The following is an 18,875-nucleotide window of genomic DNA, read 5'->3' on the forward strand; positions in this document are numbered from 1 at the left end:
TAAACATTGTGCCAGTATTCAGGTACACATTCCTATATCTCCCACATATCTTTGAGTTGCTCAATACAAATTTCCTTGGAAATTATTTAAAACCTTCCTTACAATTTGATTGATAATTATGAGATTTTAGAGCAATCCAAATCATAGAACTGCCATGTAAAAAAATAACTAAGCAAAAATGGAAAGCACCCCAAAAATCCCCAACCAAACCTGGAATTCCAGCAACCTGCTCCATGCCCCCACTGTCATTCCTCAAGACAGTGCAGCCATTCAGGAAATGCCTTGTGCATGAAGCAGACTTGAATGCAACATTTCTATTTAGCCATGATAATTGACCTTGTCATTTGGCTAGTCATGTCTCTAAGGCCTCCAAATTTTTCATCATTTACTGGAGACAAAAAATCTTTAAAGCAATGTGTATTCCCGAAATACTGCCTGCAGTGTTCAATGAGTGTCTGTGCAGCATTAAATACACATTCTGTAATTAAATTAGGTAGCAACAAAGCAGGTGGGTTATATGAGTGCTGTCAATTAAAGTATCCTTTCTGCATAGGCAGAAAATTTTGTCAAAAAAGCATTTTTTCATCTATAAATTCCATTGTTTTTTCCTGACATCCTTTAAATCACAAATCCAACAACATTATAAATCATGTAAAATTTGGAATATTACTTTAAGCCCCTGGGCTTCTCATTGGACTGCTGTCTGAATAAAAATTCAAGTTGTTTTACACAGAGAACTTGATAATATTTTTGCCATCATTTTTTATCTTGTAGAATATTTTGTGTAAAAAATTGTTTCTGGTTTTTTTCAGCCTTCTTCTCTTGCCTTTCTCATTAACCTAGTAGTTTGCCATAGCCCACCTATATCAGTAACTTTTATGTCATTGATTTCAATGCAAGCAGGATGTGGTCCAGTAAATTATCCCTAGCACAATCTGCTCAGTATTACTTTAGACCATGGGAAGAGTGAAAAGAATGCTCCATATGAATTTAGCTCTTTAAAATTTTCATTCTCGTGTTTGCAATGTAAGTTATGCTGTTCTTCCATGTTCAAAATGTTTCTGTAATCACCTGAAAGATCTCTCAATAAGCAAACTTACTAAGGCCATACAGTCACCATTACACCCCTTGCAGACATCATAAATATTGAGGAAAAATACCAATAATCCAGTGAAGTTATCAAGGCATAATTGTAGAGAATTTATTGATAACCACTGTGAGTCATTTTAATACTGTTTTTAAGTCCTTTGGACCACCTGATAAAGGAAATATTGCAGGATATCGAGGACTATGGTTGAACTCCTAGGGAAAAAAAAAAATCCAAAAATAAATGTTCTTGCATGTAACCTTTCTATTCCCTAGTTCTGTTATTCCTTCTACTTGATATCAAGTCCTGCCATCATCAGGATGCTTCTCATCTTCCCAGACTGCTATCCTATGAGTTTTCCAAAGTCAACACATACTCCTCTAGAACCTGTAATATTTTCCCAAGACCAAATTTATTTTGCTATAAGGTAGTTATATAGTATTATAATATTAACTATAATAAGATAGTCCACTCCTTTTTTGTTGTCCTTAAATGCTAGGGTCTGGGATTTGCTGGGAGCAAATTTGGGTTGCAAAGGAGTCAGACACACAAAAATTGCATTAGAAGTGGACTCGTAATCAAGATTTGCAAAGTTTTCTGGGACCTGGTCTCTGCAATGCTACGTGACAAACCAGATTTTTCATATTATCATGCTTTCTTTTTGAACTGGGATCAACATCACACTTTTTCCTCCCTATCATAATTCCACTTAAGCTAATTAGGTTTTACTTTGGCATTCTTTAAGATCCAAATCATATACATCCTCTGCTGTATTCGCATGAATACCAAGGCTGCAGAATAAAAATTGTTGACGTGTGTTGGCAAAGTGCTTTTATACTTGGATGCCTCATTAAATTACATTACATTTTAGTTTTAATGAGCATAATCCATTTGATACTGTTGACCCAAATTCCCCTGAGGAAAACTGCAGCTCTGAATTGATATTTGCATGTCTGAGTCAACTGAGTCACATTCAAAATCATGTCAGACTTCAAATCTCAAGACATGTTCTGTTTGGATATGCTGGGCATTGTGACTGAGTTATATTCCAGAAATGTATTCCTGCAAGGCTTTGTGGCTCTTGTTGCACTTTAATCTTGTCACTGCCCCAGCTTACGTGACACCTCCCTTATCTGCATCCTATCTCTGTAAACAGCTTATGAGAACTCTGACCATCAGGAAGCAGGAGCACCTTTCTAAAGCTCATCCTTGGGTGTCTTTTCTGAAATCATATTTCTTCTCCCTGTCATGCTCCTAAATCATTTCTCTTCTGCAATAAATTATTATTTCTCTCCCTGTATGAATTCTTTCCTGTCATTCATCATATTGTGACTACCTTTTACTTGAGAACAGGAACAAAATCCCAGTACATTTCAGGAAGCCTTTAACTCTTTTCTTTTCTCATGATGTAGAAATAGAGAATTCCACTCAAGAGTCCCACCTTCTTTGGGAGACTTGCATTGGGTTTTTTTGTTCCAAAGTTTTGGGGTACTTTAAGAAATCAGCTTTTGGAAAGATGGATGTATCAGTATTGTGGGTGTTTCTTTGTGAGTTTGATAAGTAGTGTGACTGGATAAGGAAGCCTTTGAAATTTTTTTCAAATTTGGTCCAAAAATTACTCAGTAGACAACAGGAAACCTGGGAAGATTTTGGAGAGGAAATGGTTTTATTGAGTCACTGCAGATCAACTGTGCAGTTCAAAGCATGAGTTTATGATTTTGTTTGACCTTTGATTAAGATTGCTGGATCCCCATGCTCATAATGGCTGAGGCTCTGCAGAGGTGAGAGTCTCAAACATGTGTATATCACTCCTTCTCACTGAATCATTGGAGGCCTGGGATTAACCCTGTAAAATTGTTCATGTGAATTTGCAGGTACAAAAATTATGACTTGCAGAGCAATTGCTAAGAGGCAAGGTTTAATACATGAATCTTGCTCATCTCTTTGTTAAGACCTTTGGGAAAACTGAGAGAAAACAAGGTACTTGAATACTCAGGCCAGTAGTAGGATTAATTTGTAAGTCTGTTTTCCAGTAATGCTGAGAAATACCACAGAAGAGTGAGCTTCTACCTGTAGATTTTTGGATAGGAATAAAATGTTATCAGTTACAACCATGGAAGAACATGCACTTGTCTCAATCCTTTATTCCAAGTGTATATCCAATTAAACCATTCATTTCAGTACCCCACTGACTGTTTCTCTTGTTGATTCATACAGGATGAGGGCAGATGAGTGCTACTGAACACCTGATTACACCCTTGACAATGGGAAAACCATATAGACAAACACCAAGAGTGCCTGCTCAGCATTCAAGACTTATAATGAAATACAAGTGAAATAGCAGAGCCAAATTAAGCTTATACAGCATTGCTTTCTTCAATCATCAAATGTAAATATATTTCTCCATAATTTGTGTCTTGCAGATGATAATGAGTGTGAAAATGCTACTCAGCCTTGTGGAGAGCATGCCAATTGCACAAACACAGAGGGAAGTTATTACTGCACATGTATGTCTGGCTTCAAACCCAGCAATGGACAACAAATTTTTGTTCCTAATGATGGAACCTCCTGCATGGGTAAGTTATTACTGTCTGCCAGATAGCTTTACATTGTCACTCTTCTCTTATTCCTTCTCTTAATTATAAATATCTAGTAAAATGCTTTCATGTTTGTGAAAATTGGAGTCTGGGTATAAAATTCCCACATTTTGGACTGGAATAGGCCTAATATTCCAGTTCAGGTCCACACTTCTCCTGGCAACAGAGCAGCTGCCATTGCTTGCAGTGACACTTGAATCTTGACTCTGCTTGCAATAGATTTAAGTCCACATGTCACAGATTTACATAATAAATATACAGTTAAGGCAACATAGAAATCACCAATTCACCCATTTATGCCACAGTATCACTGATCTGTGAGCAAAGTGGTCACATTCTCTGGGAAAAAAGTGACAAAATATTCTACACTCAGATCTGGATCAACAAAATTCTCCGTAACTTTGAAGAAGTATACTTCAAATATCTTTTGTTTGGAAACTTGGTTAGGATACTATTGGTAATTTTTCAAGTCTGATCAAAAGCAAAGAGCAAGATCAGTGGTTATCCTGCTTCCTGTGCCATTCATTAGCTTCTGTTTCTGTAGCAGTTGAATGGAACATGTTCAAGATTACAGGGGAGGAAAAGTTCTGTGGAAAAATGTTATTTCTGAACAACCATGCAATCCTTTAGGATTTCCTCTGAATGAAAGATCTGTAACTATTTCTCTTTTTTCAAACTCCTGGTAATTTTCTCTGTATGTTGCAAAGTCCTCAGGGAATGGGAAAATGAGAAATAAATCTATTGCCCTTTACACCTTTATGCTGACTGTGTCTCAGTCTAGGTATGTCTCCTGTGAGCTGGTGAGTGCTGACAACCCCTCTTCTCACTGCTCTTAATATCAGCAGAGTGGTTGCATATTAAGCCAGAAAGTGATCTAATCGACATTTCTTGCCCATTGCTCACATCCATCTAAAAGTGCTCTGCTTTATCCAGCTGCTATGAATCATTCTTAAATTAGCTGGGATGGAGACAGTTAGCACATTGAGCTGTAAATATTCTCACCATTTCTGCTCCAGGTTTTGATTTTTACATTATGATATTTCCTCAGCTTCAGAAGTTTGTCTTCAAAGTTATCTCTCTGACTTTTTTGTGTCACTTCAACTTCTAACCATTACTTCTTACCATTAGCCTAATAATTTCTCATCTTTTTTTCTCTCTTTACTGGGCAGATTGATCTTTTTTATCCTCTTCTAGAGTTTAGCTTCTTCTTTAAAATCCACATGGAGGACCCAAGAGCTTTCAAAACTCACACTGAAATTAAAAAATTACCTGTGGGCACCTTTTCTCATTAAACAAGTGTACCAATTACTTTACCAACATGTGAGTCCTAACGACAACCTTTTGATCCACAATTAATTTTGTTCTTTATTCATCAGAGCAACCATAATAAGATATTTTGTACCCAGTGGTTCTGCTGCTACAGGTAGGAGATATGACTTGCACACAAGCAGCTGACATTTGTGCATTCAGACTGACTGCTGAAGTAAATATCAAAATTTTAATGTAAATAGAGTGCAAGTTATTAAGTACAAATCACAGAACAGAACTACCAGATATCCATCCTACATAAGTTTATAGGGCCCCACAATATATTTTTAGATTCAGCAAAGTCTTGAATCTTCTTTTTAATATATGTATATATGTACATGGCAGTAACTTTAAAACTATTGAACAACTAGTGGTTGAATTTTGGGGAGTGTGCCACTATGAATCCTATTTGTTTATGTCCTCAAACCTACCTGAATTTCCACTAGTGCCAGTGTGGTACAAACCCATGAGTCTGCAATTCACTTCCAAAATCCATGCACGTACATGTGTGCTCCCTCTTTGGACACTACAGGCTCCCAAGTAAAAAGAGATAATGTTCCCCAAGGTAGTAGATCAAAAGAAATCTTGGGACAGCAGCTTTGAGAAATGTCGGTTCACCCTTAATCCAGTCAGAATGCTGAGTATTGAGGTGAGGGTCAAAAGTATTTCACCCATGTTATCAGGTAGAATTGGTCAAGAGATGACAAAGAAAAATGCAGATAGAGGAGGAACTGGGCAGTAGGAAGGGAAAGAGAGAAGAGAAGGATAAAGGAAATGGAGAAAAAAAAATAAGAATGCAGAGATGTGACATTTCTGAAGACATTTTTCTGCTGTCCTGAAAGTGAGCTATTAAAATCTATTTTTTGATTTGTGTAAAAGCCATACTTTTCCTTAGACTTGGCAATTTATCAAATGTTGAGCTGCAGATAAAAAAAGTGAAATATAAGCCTACTTTTTTCACCCCAGTCAACAGAGTAAAAACATTAAAATGGCCATCTGTGAAATGAAAGTGACATCCTCACCACTCTGCCTTTTCTGGGAACATGCTATTAGTTCTCTTCAGGTATTTCTGAGAGCACTGGGAAGGCACCCATTCTGCATCTCATCCTTTGCTATGACAAGGGAGCTGCACAGTGGATGGAATCTGGCGTTGGGCCACATTGCTAACTTTTCTTTTTCCTTTGCCATTCATAGCCCTTTTCATTTCTACTTTGTGTGTGCTGCTGCCTTCCAAAGTGTGGAGACACGGGGAGGGAACATCTAGTCCTTTGCAACTGGACTTTTCAATCACTTGCAAGCTACTAATAAGCAGAAGGTATAATGTAGACATCAAGCTGTCTTGACTGGCTGGTGAGGAATCAAAGCAATGCAGGTACAATCCTGTAATTGGCAAGACTGAGCATAATAACTGCTCTCAGTACTTTTAATTTAATTGGAATTTCCTTGCCTGCTGCAGTAAATGAGGAGTGACAAAGCACAGAAATAAAATAAAAGGTTATAAATCTATTTTCACACTAGCCTAAGTGGTGTTGGTGATATTATTTTTCTGATCGCAGCTATTATAAAAGCTTCAAAGTGCTGCTCCAGGATTTGTTTTGAATATTTACTGGAAGGCCAGGGCTTTTTTTACAGAGCTATGGCCAATGCTCTTGTGTTTAAAAAGCTGCTGTTCTTCACCCTTTGCTCAGGAATGCTGTCTCTGAAGACTGCTCACACAAGCCTTGGCAGCCCCCTCCTGCTCCCACAGCACATCAAGGAGAGAATTTGGGATCCCCACCCCACAGCTCCACTAAAATTGGATTGCTGAAAACACTGACAAGCTGTTGTCCATGTGTGGTCCAACAATTGCATATTTGGTTAAAAAGGCATAACTACAAAACATAGAGAAACAAAAGCCTACAGCTACGGTGCACAGCATTTCAAAGCAGGAGCTTAAAAGCTGCATCTTGCAACTGTCACAAACTGTTGGCTGCTCCTGACAATCTCATGGATTGAAAAGGGATACAAAGCTGATTAGTACCTTGCGAGATCAGGCATATTTTCTTTTAATTTTATCATCCAGGAGTTGTTTTTTTCTTCTGGAAACAGTAAATTAAATAAGCGTGATGTGGACCCATTCCATATGGACAACTCAATAGCAGAAAGTCTATTTGCATATACTCAACAGGGTGTCTCTGTCAGACTTTAAATAGCAGTCCTGTTTCCAGAGATGTGCCAAAACACTTGAATTTCTGTTGTTGTTTGGATAATCATGTCTTCTCATTAAAATCTCCGTTACACTTAATATCTGACATAATTACTAAAAGAATTTGCATGACTGCCCAATAATAGCAAATGATTAATTTACTGATAAAGAAAAGTGTCATGGCAATTTTGAAACATTTGTATCAGTAAATGATATGGAAACCTGATCCTTAGTAACAGTTTTCTCAACAGCATTCAAATATTACCTTTTTACTCATAGGTTATAAATAGTTTTATAGTTATGGCAAAAATTGTTGTCAATTGCTGGTATTTTAGCACTGCATTAAATGATGAATGGCTTATTCAGATGTACATGTAGCTGACAAGGCCAAAGAAATCTTTGGTTTAAGGGTGATGTGTTTTCTTGTTAGGCAAACTGGCTTTGTCATGATTTTCACCCTTGCCACTTCGATTCATTCAAAGTCTCTCTGTCTTACAGTCACACAACAAGGCACTGACACACACCCTCTGTTTCAAACAGAGCTTTATAATTTACTGATGTGAGAGGTTATTTAAATGCCAAGAGTAAGAACTCTAGCCTTATGTCTTTAAATGACAGCATTTAATTATGAGATATCTTGTGTGTAGCACTATATCATGCTATTTTCCTTCCCTTTGGCCAGATTGGTTCATGTGGTTAGCTCCATAACTATGAATACTGAGGTCACAGAAACCATACAAATACAAATCATGCAAAGCTTAGTTCCTGAAAGAGAAACATTAGGAGTTTGGGGTATTAAATATGGAAATAAACTATTGCTCTAATGCAGAAAATAAAAATCCTGCTTTAAACTTCCATGCTGGCACCAAACCATTTAAACACATTGCTTTCTGGTGGCTCTCCCTGTAGGTCAGTGGTGGCTGTGCTGGGGAGGGCAAATGCACCTCCAGCCCCACATCTCCTTCCTGTCTGTGCAGGAGTCTGAATTGCTTTTCCACAGCAGCTTCTGGACTTCAGGCTTAAAACACAACATATGAGGTGCAAACCAGAGTCACTGAGAAAAAGAGATATATGGGAGTGAGGTGGGACTTCAGCCTGAAGTCCCAGGGAGACCTCTGTCCATATAGACAGATTGCCCCCAAGCATCCTTCAGCATCCTTTTTTGCATTCCCTCCATATATCTATATACATGCAGTCTATCTTTCCATTTTTCAATAATAACCTTATTTCACATGCATTATTGCTCCTCTTTGTGCTCCTCTTTGAAAACCACCAAGATTCTTGTATCAAAAGCAGGATGTGAAACTAGTTCTTATAAGCTAATAGTGCATTTCCAGCCACCCTATACCTGCTTTCTGCTTGTCTGTTCTTAACATCCTTCTGGCTGAGCAGAGCTGCCTTTGAATTCAGATAGCTCTTCTCCTCCACTGATCAATTAGCCACTTCTTTTTTTCACCAATTTCCTTCCAAAATTAAGCATCATACCAGCTCTTGATTGGAGTTGTCATCCTCTCTCCTCCATTCCCTGCACTGTCTTTCCTTCAGTTCAGTTCTCAGGCTGTCACTTTAAACCCACTCATGTACCACTTTATTTTTCAGATATACCTGTCCCAAAGCTCTTCATTTTTTCTCCTTTCCAGCACAACACTTCACAGTCCATTACTTCATTTTCCAGAATTATTTGGTATAGTTCCCAGTTTGCTTTCTCCATTGAGTTATTTGATCTTTATCCTTAGCCAGCCAAATAATGCAAAATAATCAGTACTCCAGCCAGGGATTTTGTACCCAGCTCTCCTAAATTGTTCAATTCATGGATTCCCTTACTGGAATTCATTGGTTTTACTCTTGGGTTATGCCCCACCCAGTTACTGAACTTGTCTACCTAATGGCAAGTTATTTAGAAGCACAAAAGACATTTTAGCCAAAAGCAATGTAAATGTGGATTTAAAAAAAAAAAAAAAAGGATATTCTAAGTACTTTAAAGGGCACAGAGTTTAGTTCTTAGATTAACAAGATGGACAGAGTGAGTTTTTGCTATGTCTTTTTAAAGTTGCAACTTAAAAGACAAGTCTGCAAGTTGGTGGTTTTTTTTTTCTTTTTCTAACTGAGCTGAGAAAATCTATTTAGTCTAATCTCTGAAAAATGGATTTTGGAGGGTTTGCATCACGCCAACCATTTTGTTATGACAGAATTAATATTGTTTTAAAACAAGCAGTGTAGTATTATATAGCAATAAAAGTGGTGGTATAAAAATACGATCAATGATGATTTATCTTTCTAATCCTTAAGTATTATAATTGCCAGGGGTTTTGCCATTGAGATTGTGGGTTTGGTTTTGCTTTTTTTTATTACATAAAATTTTATTGTGAAACTGCTTGTAGTATGCAGGGCTATTATCAACAAAGCAGCAAGGTGTTAGTCTGTAAATACTTAATAAAAATTCAATTTCTCACGATATTTGCAGATGTAGATGAGTGCAGCAATGAAGGAACTGTTGCCTGTGGAGATCATGCAAAATGTGAAAACGTGGATGGAGGGTTTATCTGCTCCTGTAAGGAAGGTTATCAACCATCCACAGGAAAATTGCAGTTTAAGCCAAATGATGGCACTTCCTGCCAAGGTACATGATATTATAAAGGTTTATGTGTTATTATAGAGATACATCTTCTGAGAAACCCACCAGTGCCTATTTATCTTCAGTTAGATTAATCAGCAAGACATGAAAAAGAGGCAAGGCTGTGGCATTCCTGAGAATGGAATAATCTTGTAAATGTGTTTTTGCTAAGCAGTGTGATGAGATCCATTTGAAATAATGGTTGCCTCCTCACAGTTGTCAGATCTGCACTCCTCTCTGTAAATTCGAGCTGTCTCTATTTCACCTGTAGAAGTCCCATGAAAGAGACCAAACTCTCTACCTGAATAAAACAGCTTGTTCCCATCCACTGCTATAACTTTGGCCAATATAAACTACTTCTGATTGTAGTTTGAGAATGGAATGCTGTGTTTTATGAGCATTAATTCAGAATGCTGGTGGTTTGGGCAATGACCTAGGCAAGAGCTTTTGCAATTAGTATGTATTGAATATTGATTGAACTGCAGTGTATAATTAGTTTCTCTTTTTATTTTTACAGAAAATCCAAAGGCCAAGTGTGAGTTATTCAAAGACTGTATAGCTGAACATATTAATAGAACTTTAGCCAGAGTAAGTAGCATTGGTTTGTAGATTAATTTTCAAATCCTTTAATTGTTTCTGTTTGAAACCCCTATTTCAATTATAATAGTTCTTAAACAGTTTTAAACAAAGGCTTGAAGCATACAATTGAACTTAAGCATGTTTACAGAGGGCTTTTTTCATAATTTCAAATTATTTGAACTGGGTTGTATGTTCTACTCATGATAATAACTTGCTGGGAATCTGCATGTTCCCTTTCCAGCCAAGTGAATCATGATGCATGAAAAATTCAGAAGTGTGGTAATCACTCAGCTGTTTCTGTAATTTCTGGAGTTACACACTGCTGCATTTACTGATGTGCAATTATTTGCTTGTTCAGAGGGAAGGCAAGATAGCTTACAAAAGTAATGTCAACAAGTGACTAAATAGAAAAGGGAGCCAGAACATCTTGGTATGCTGGTTTATTTACTCCTCAGACGCGAGTGTGTAAAGTGATACAGGATTTATACAAACAAATACTCTGAGGCCAGAGTATTTTTCACCAGAAAATACTTTATTTTGCAGAGATTTCTGAAGCCAATTAAAACTATAATAATGAATACACTATCCATTATTCTACAGTATTGTCTAATTTTAAAGGATAAATTAAGCATAAGCTTAAATAAATTAAATGCAATTGTATATGTTTACATTTGATATTAAGCAATTTGATTAAATTACTAGAGTCAAAAAGATATTATTTCAAAGAGTTTTGTTTAACCTATTTAACCTAGTATTATATATATATTGTATTAACATACTTTTTATGTTTACCTGCAATGTATTACATTATATCAAATATAATACCTGTTTATCACACTTAGGTGCAGAAACATGGTAAATGTTATAGCAGAATCTTAGAGTGAGTCTTTTTTAAAGATATACTCAAATTTAAATCAATAATTCAAAATACTTTCTTGTAAATAACTGTCAGATTTTTAGCCTGTTTTCTAGTTCTGCTCAGTTGCAGTCAAAGACAAAGCAAGCACCATAAAACTATTGAAGAGCAGAGAGATCATACAAAATCAGATCCTGAGTGTTTTATTAATTAGATTCCAGTATAGTGAAGTAAGAATTCTTCTCTTATTCAGCCATGAGACTGAAATGTGGAAGGTTAATCTTCATCTCACATTCTCCTGCCTATATTTTTAAACTAGCTGTTTTACAGAAGTGCATTTTGCAGTTTGTAAGCTGAAGCACTGAAGGAGAAATAGGCAGTAGAGTTCGCTCAACTACATGCTTTATAATTTGCATTTGAGAAAAAACAACTAAAAAAATACAAATGCTTCCCATCTGCTCCCACCTCTTCAGTTATAGAAGTCAATAGATTAATACAGAAGCACAGTAATCATATCACTAATACTTAATTGTTTTTGCAAAACATTTACTAGTTCACTTTCAATCATCAGAATAAATAAAATGTAGCTGCTGTATGGGAAAAAATTTGTAATCACAGCACATGATTTTTTTTAATTTTGGTTGCTTGTGAAGGTTATACTAAATGTATACTATCAATAATTTGTCCATCAATACATCAATCAATTTATCAATAAATACAATAAAAATAAATAAATCTGTTGATCGAGTAGGGGTGTTTATATACAAGTGTCTTATAAACCAGTATGTTAATTAACAGAAATCAGCCTATTGGGCTCATTTTCATGAGCAGAAATATGGCTTTGCTTGTTTCATTAAGATATGAATTCTGGCATTTTTCAGATTAGTCATTTGAAAACACCTCTGGAGAAGCTGCAAGAAATTAATAAAAGTACTTTGGGACCTCTTTCACCTGTAGAAGTGGTTTCATATGTTGAAGCACTGTCTTTTTCATCTTGGAACACCATGAGTGACTCTGTCTCTGACAATGAAGCCCTTCACAACACCACCATTAACGTGAGTGGATCAAGCCTTGGGCTTGTGGGGTTGACCCTTATTCCAAAGATTCTTCTCAAACACATGCTTTTACTTACAGGTTTTGGTCAACACTGTGAACAATCTTTTACAAAAAGACAAAATTACTGTCTGGGAAGCTCTACCTGTGGATAACCAAAGGCAAAGCCTGACTAAGCTGCTGCACACTGCAGAGCAGGCAACACTTCTCTTGTCACAGGGCTTCAAAAAGACAGCCCAGCTGGAGGCTAATGCAAGTGACATAGGTAAGATTGAGAAAATTAAACTAAGATATACTTCAGATGTGCATTAAACTGAGGAGTTTTTCAGCATAATTATGAAGATTAGAAATGGTGTTATGTGAAAGACACAGGTGTTAATTTGTATGATTTTTGTAACTAACACCTGACTTTCAGTGTAGGTATCATAATTTTCAAAGACTACGCGTTTGAGTCCAGAACAAAAAAATAAATTGAGAGTCTGTGGGAACTTGTTTTCATATTCTCTTTAAATGTCTAATTATGGCCATACTCTCACACTCTAGATTCATTTTATAAGCACAAAATAATCCTATGCATCTTTATGTGTATAAAAAACACCAGTGGAATGAAATTTGGACTTCCTCTCTACAGATTTTTCTTACTCTTTTTGGTTCAGTGCATTTATTGTAAATGAACTTGGAATAAGGATTGTACCAAGTGAGCTTTACCTTGAGAAGTTTTATCTCAACAGGAATTTCTCATTTTAAGAGGAATTCCCCAGGAGGATAATTGGTTAGTCTCAACTTCACCATTTTGCTCACCTACCTTCTCCCTGTGTGCTGGTGTCTTCCCACCAATACCTGCTGATTTTGCTGTGGTAATCATAGTTTTACCATTCCTTCACTGAGAGAGGAGTAAGACTGACACCAGCCAGCTTTGAAAATCCTGATAAAGCATGGCTGATTCCTTTGTCAATGGCCAGTCTTTCATCTTTATTTTTCTGCATGTCCCCACAGTGTATGTGATATGATTTCTTATTTTGGATTTAGTACAATCCTTCAGTGTCTCTCACCAGCTTGCTGTTTTATATGATGGCTTGATGAGAAAGATTCCTGGTGTGGTCCCAAGGCAGGTCAAGCCTGAGGCTCTCATGACCACAGAGCTGAGGCCATGAGTCAGGAAGAGAGGATTCAGGAGCAGTCTCCAGTGGAACTGGGGATCAGTCACCACGGTGGCAGAAAAAGCATAAAGAGAATGGAGAGGAATTCCTGTGTTGAAAGGTTAATGATTATATCCCTTAGGGTTTTTTTTTTTTCTAAAATGATAAACTGAATGAGCTTATTTCCAAACTGAACTCAAACCCTAAAATTTTTTGTTACTGTTTTTCAGCATGAATAAATTTTTCACAGTTCTCATATGTGCCACACACAGCTATTTTGGGATAAGACCTGCATCATCACCCTTCTCCATTGCTTTTTTTGGTGCAAGCTCTTGAACTATGAGCTTTTCAAAACTCCAGCCCTTACAAACATTTTCTGACAGCTGGTCTATTGAATAGCTCATATTATTTTTGTGTGCTGTGCTATAAGCAATGCAGATGGTCTAGCTTAGTGATATTCCTCCATCAGTCAAGTCTTAGATTTGTTTGCTGTTGTTTTGTTTGGTTTTGTTTTGTTTTGTTTTGTTTTTTGTTTTCAAAAAAAAGCCTGATTGACTTCTTTTTGTTGCCATCCTGAGTGATTGAAACTCAGCACGGTAATGAAGCAAGTAAAGAGCTCAATAGACTCTAATGTAGTTTTTGTCCTAAGGGGTGATGCTTGTTTGCTTTTTGACAAGACACATCATTAGTTCCTGGTGCAATGTGCGTTTGGTAGCATGGATAGATAACCATAAAATATATACCTTTCAAAAAATTGGCTTTTATCAAATGTTATTATTCAGTGGAGAATTTTATGCTTTCCTTTTTATAATTGTGATTTGTGGCCCCTTTCAGAAATACATTTTTAATAAAGCAATAGCTCTTCCTAAAGTAACCTACATTGTTTTTTCCAGTACCTAATTTAAGGCAAGGTAAATAAGACACTATATTTTTCATGAAAAGAGTAAAAAGTATGGGAGCAAAATGTATGCATGAAAATATAAAAAAAACATAGATGTTTAAACAAGTATGTTATATTAATGAATTTTATTTTTTTTTGCACAAGGATAGATTCTTTGAATTCACAGTAATTATGCAATTCAGTAGCACATATATTAATCCATCTCTAAATTATGGTAGGCCATAATGGAGCTGTGATTTGTAAACTATTTTTCTTCTTTTGTAGCACTCAAGATTTTTGCTTTTGATTCACACCATATGAAACACATCCACCCTCATGTATACACAGGGGGAGATTACATAAAGATCTCTCCAAAGAAGAGAAAGGAACCTCATCCAAATGGTAAGAAAAAAGGCTGGGGAGTAGGTGGGTTAATAAACACCTTGGATAGAGTTGTACCCACTAGAGAACATCCAAATGTGCAGTTAACCAAGGCTGAACTTCCACACTGCTACCTACAAAGAAGACAAGGTATTTTTATCTCCCTTTCTCCTTTATTGTCTCAAGACTGATATTTCTAACATATCCAGTGGCACAGTGAGTATCCAGTGAGTTTCCACTGGACCATTGGTATCACAGATCTGAGCTTTATCCATTTCTCAATCACAGATCTGCTCTTGCCCCCTTCAACTCTCTGTGCTACTTCTCCTTCAAAATTTGGTGCATTTTTCCATTCAGAGAGTGGCTCACTGAGGCAAGAACATGAAATCTTTAGTGTCAAAACCAGCAGGACCCAAACATGGCTTGTACCTCAGAGTGCTACAGAAAGGGCTTACAACTACTGTCATCACTAAATAAAAATGCATGTGTTTAAACATCTCTGGAATTAAACCACATAATTTAATAAACATGATGGAAAATATTTTTTTCAATCCTCATCTTCCATCTAATCTGTATCTCTCCAGGTATCTATATCTAAAAATGTGATTTATTGTGGTGCCAGTCACTACATTGTTTAAGATCAGCACTGAATACAAAAATACTTTTTCCTTTTCCCTATTTGTATTCCATCCTGGGTCCAATGTAATGGAAGTCATTACAAAAGCAAGCCAGGTTCTTCAGAAAGGTCCAGTATTTACTTTAGGTGTGAGACATTTTACTTTATAAGAGTTGACACCACATGTGTAACCAGCTGCAGAACAGCAGCAAGCATACATTACTCTAGGAAAACTACATATGCACACATCTAATTAGTATTGCCAGTGGAACACACATTTTTATTTCTAATGCCAGTTACACTGTTTTAAATAAAGCTATATTTCATTGTCTCTAAAACACTTTTATAAGTATTCCACAAAGGCTCCCTCTGTTTTGCATATTTTATGCAACAGCAGCAATGATGTCTATTGTTTATTGTTTCTTTAACGTCTTCAACCTTGCTGTTCCATGAGTGCTAGCATGGTGTGTTTGATCGGTAGGCACTGTGGCCGTGGTGTTCCTGCGGTATGGCAGCATCGGCTCCCTGCTCTCCTCGCCTCCAAACCGCTCCTCCCCGGACCCCTCCGAGCACACACACACTGTCACCTCTGCCCTTGTGGCCGTGGCAATTAGCTCAAACCCACCCACACTCTACGAGCTCGAGAAAATAACATTTACCTTAAAGTATGCCAAGGTAAGGGGGGGGGGGGGTTTGTTAGCAGCTTCGAGTAAAACAAAACGTTAGCTAATCATTTTATGTGATGTAAGCGTACCTGCAGCTTGTGATAAACTAAGACATAATTCTGGTGTTTGCTGATGTGAGGTTACCATTTACTACTCTTATAAAATTAATTTCAAATGTGATATCCTAAGTGCACCATGCTAAACATGGGACAGAGGAAAATTGCTATGGGACTAAAACCAGGGCAATGATGCCATCTTTGCTGGGTTGGAGTATGGATAAAATGTAGATGTAAATGAACCAGACAATATTACAGGCTCTTGATTGTTCTGCATTTAGGTGGGTTTTCTTTTGGAAAGTTTATCAGACATGTAGCATGTATACTAAAAAAAAAGGAAGTAATACTTCAAGGTTAATGCCAAAAAGGTAGCCTGGTATAAGGGGGTAGTAGCAGAACCTATAGTTTTGAAGTTTGTTATTTCTGAAATCTGAACACATTTACTTTAAAATGATAGGTTTGTTTCCAGCAAATACAAATTTTTGCTGGCTTCATTCATATCTGAAAAATCACCTTACTTAGCACAAAGAATCATCAGAAACATAACAAGAAAGCAACTCTGTAGAGAGGTGAGCAGTAGGACAAGGTGCTAACCATGGTAACACACTTTCCAATTTGTTACTTCCTTTCTGAGATAGAAATCATCTTTATATAAATTTGCATATATTTATAAGGCCTATATTACAGGGGAGACTTAGTCTTTGACTAGATTTAGTAAGCACTAACTGTACTAAATAATACTAATGGTCTTAGTCATCACTGTTGTGTAGCAGGTGATATAGCAGGTGTGATATCACTCGGGCTTTATCCCAGATTGCTTTGTAAAATGGGCAGAATAAGTCTCAGTTTTTGAGCTGCTCATTTGGAAAGGATAAGCAATGTGGCTGTAACCTTGGAGTCCAGTCCATGTTCAGCAGGTGCAAGTGTATGCATAACAATGTTTTCAATAGGTAAAAAATTCCAACATCTCTGCAGGTGCCAGAAGGGTTCAGTAATCTGGTTAGACTACATGTTTGGTGGGGTTTTAGCTGTGTGAATAAATTGCTTTCATCCCCAGCCACGTTCTAATTGCTTGGAAAAGGCCTTGCAGAAGGTGTTTTTTGTTTCCCAGCCTCCCAATGATAACAAGCATTTTTTAATGAATTGCGGTCTAGCAGAAGAGAGGTCTCTTGATGGGAAATATCCTGCCTTTTGCCATCAGCACAACATCTTGTTTCTGTTCCAGACTGCAGATAAAGACATTAAATGTGCATTTTGGAACTACTCAGACACAATGAATGGCAACTGGGCTACAGAAGGCTGTGAGCTGACACATTCCAACTCCACTCATATCTCATGCAAATGCAATCATCTGACTCATTTTGCTGTTTTGATGTCCTCAGGTGGCTCCGTTGTAAGTGCTATTTTAATTTAGTGTTTTACCTGATACTGTCTTCTGTTTTCATTCCTTATGTTTTTATTTTAGTGCAACCTGCATACTTACCCCCCTTTAGATTGTCTCTTGGTTTTGTTCAGCAAATGCACAATTTATTGTGCACAAAGCAAACAAAATTCCTCCCATATGTGTTTGAATTTCCTTATGTCCTTTCTGCAGTATTACAGAGCAGTGATGCAGCAAAGTATCTTGTTCCAAAAACACAGTCTGTTGTGCTTATTTTTGGAGCATTGCATTTCATTTTAAATCTCACTTTAAGACTGCTGTGGGATTTATCTGCCATTCATTGGTGGTCAGCAACCATATGGCCCTGAATTTCTGTCTCTCAAAACTTTGCCACCCAGTTCTCTAACCTTGGCATCTAAAAATCTGCTTTAAATTCTCTCTGGAGAATTTGCAGCAGCATAATCAGTCTGAAGTTTATGACTACTAAACATGGACACTCACAACCAGCACAAAACTGGGAGAATGGCCATTCAATTTCTGTCCTTCTTATATTAAGCAGCCCCATAGATTTCCAGAGTCTCAGTGGGGATCTGCAAGAGCTCAGGTCCTGCCTCAGGAGGCAGCTTTATAAGGTATCAGAACTGACAGCAAGCAGAATATTAGCATGAATATACTGTATTGAGACAGTTCTCTCACACTGTGAATTTCATGCTGATAGAGGCTGTTTCCTGGTTGCTAAATAGCATCCTAAGTCTTCAGTTCAAATTTAAAACCTTTGCAGGTACTTATATAGTTATTTTGAAAAGAAAGGCAGGGAGGTGAAGAATCTCTCATCCTTTATTTTGTAAAAAAATACTTGATACATTTTCTGGTCAGATGAATACTGTCCTTTTGCTGATGTACAGTCAGATGTATTTCAGCGTTTCTTTGTTCAAATAGCAAACAGGAAAAGAAATTGTATTCTTATACAGAAAATAATCACATCCTGTACTGAAGTATCTTGTGTTTCTCTGGAGAAAGTTCATGTTACATATCTGGAATAGCATTTGCTTGAAGTGATAGTTATTTCAGAGTCTTATTTTGATCATGGTGCAAATTCAGTAAGTCAGTTATTCAGTCTTCCTTATCTAAGTCACTGCTGTGATAAGTCCTTTTATATTAGAAAATGTTTGGGTCATATTAATAGATGTCCTACTGCCAGTGTATTTGTCATTCACTAAAATGATCTGATTTTGAAAATCTTATTAGGTGATACTGATGTTAATAAAAAGTTTTGTTAAGAAATATCAGCAAATGCAAGAGCAGGAATATATATACAGTTTATTACTAATTTCCCCTAGAATTATATCTGTCTCATGAAAACCCAATACTTTTTAGATTATCCAAAGTGTACATTTCTAGTGAAACTCTACAAACAGTTTTGATTAATATTTTGTAGAAAAGAAGAAAAGAGCTGTATTATAGAATGAGGTCTTTCT

General features: G+C 36.8%; 1 protein-coding gene across 3 annotated transcripts in view; it reads left to right on the plus strand.

Moving 5' to 3' along the window:
- The window catches only part of ADGRL4 (adhesion G protein-coupled receptor L4), a 129,608-nt gene that overhangs the window by 91,085 nt on the left and 19,648 nt on the right, over window positions 1-18,875 (plus strand). For 2 of the 3 annotated variants that reach the window (XM_079314317.1, XM_079314316.1), the window contains 8 exons: window positions 3,511-3,663; window positions 9,642-9,797; window positions 10,309-10,379; window positions 12,108-12,281; window positions 12,361-12,544; window positions 14,584-14,700; window positions 15,777-15,970; window positions 17,242-17,409. In XM_079314317.1, the coding sequence (XP_079170443.1) occupies window positions 3,511-3,663; window positions 9,642-9,797; window positions 10,309-10,379; window positions 12,108-12,281; window positions 12,361-12,544; window positions 14,584-14,700; window positions 15,777-15,970; window positions 17,242-17,409 (1,217 nt within the window). The remainder of the gene's footprint in view (window positions 1-3,510; window positions 3,664-9,641; window positions 9,798-10,308; window positions 10,380-12,107; window positions 12,282-12,360; window positions 12,545-14,583; window positions 14,701-15,776; window positions 15,971-17,241; window positions 17,410-18,875) is intronic. The other variant, XM_079314318.1, reaches the window with a different exon arrangement.

This window comes from Erithacus rubecula, assembly GCF_903797595.1.
Source record: "Erithacus rubecula genome assembly, chromosome: 10".
Taxonomy (NCBI): Eukaryota; Metazoa; Chordata; class Aves; order Passeriformes; family Muscicapidae; genus Erithacus; species Erithacus rubecula.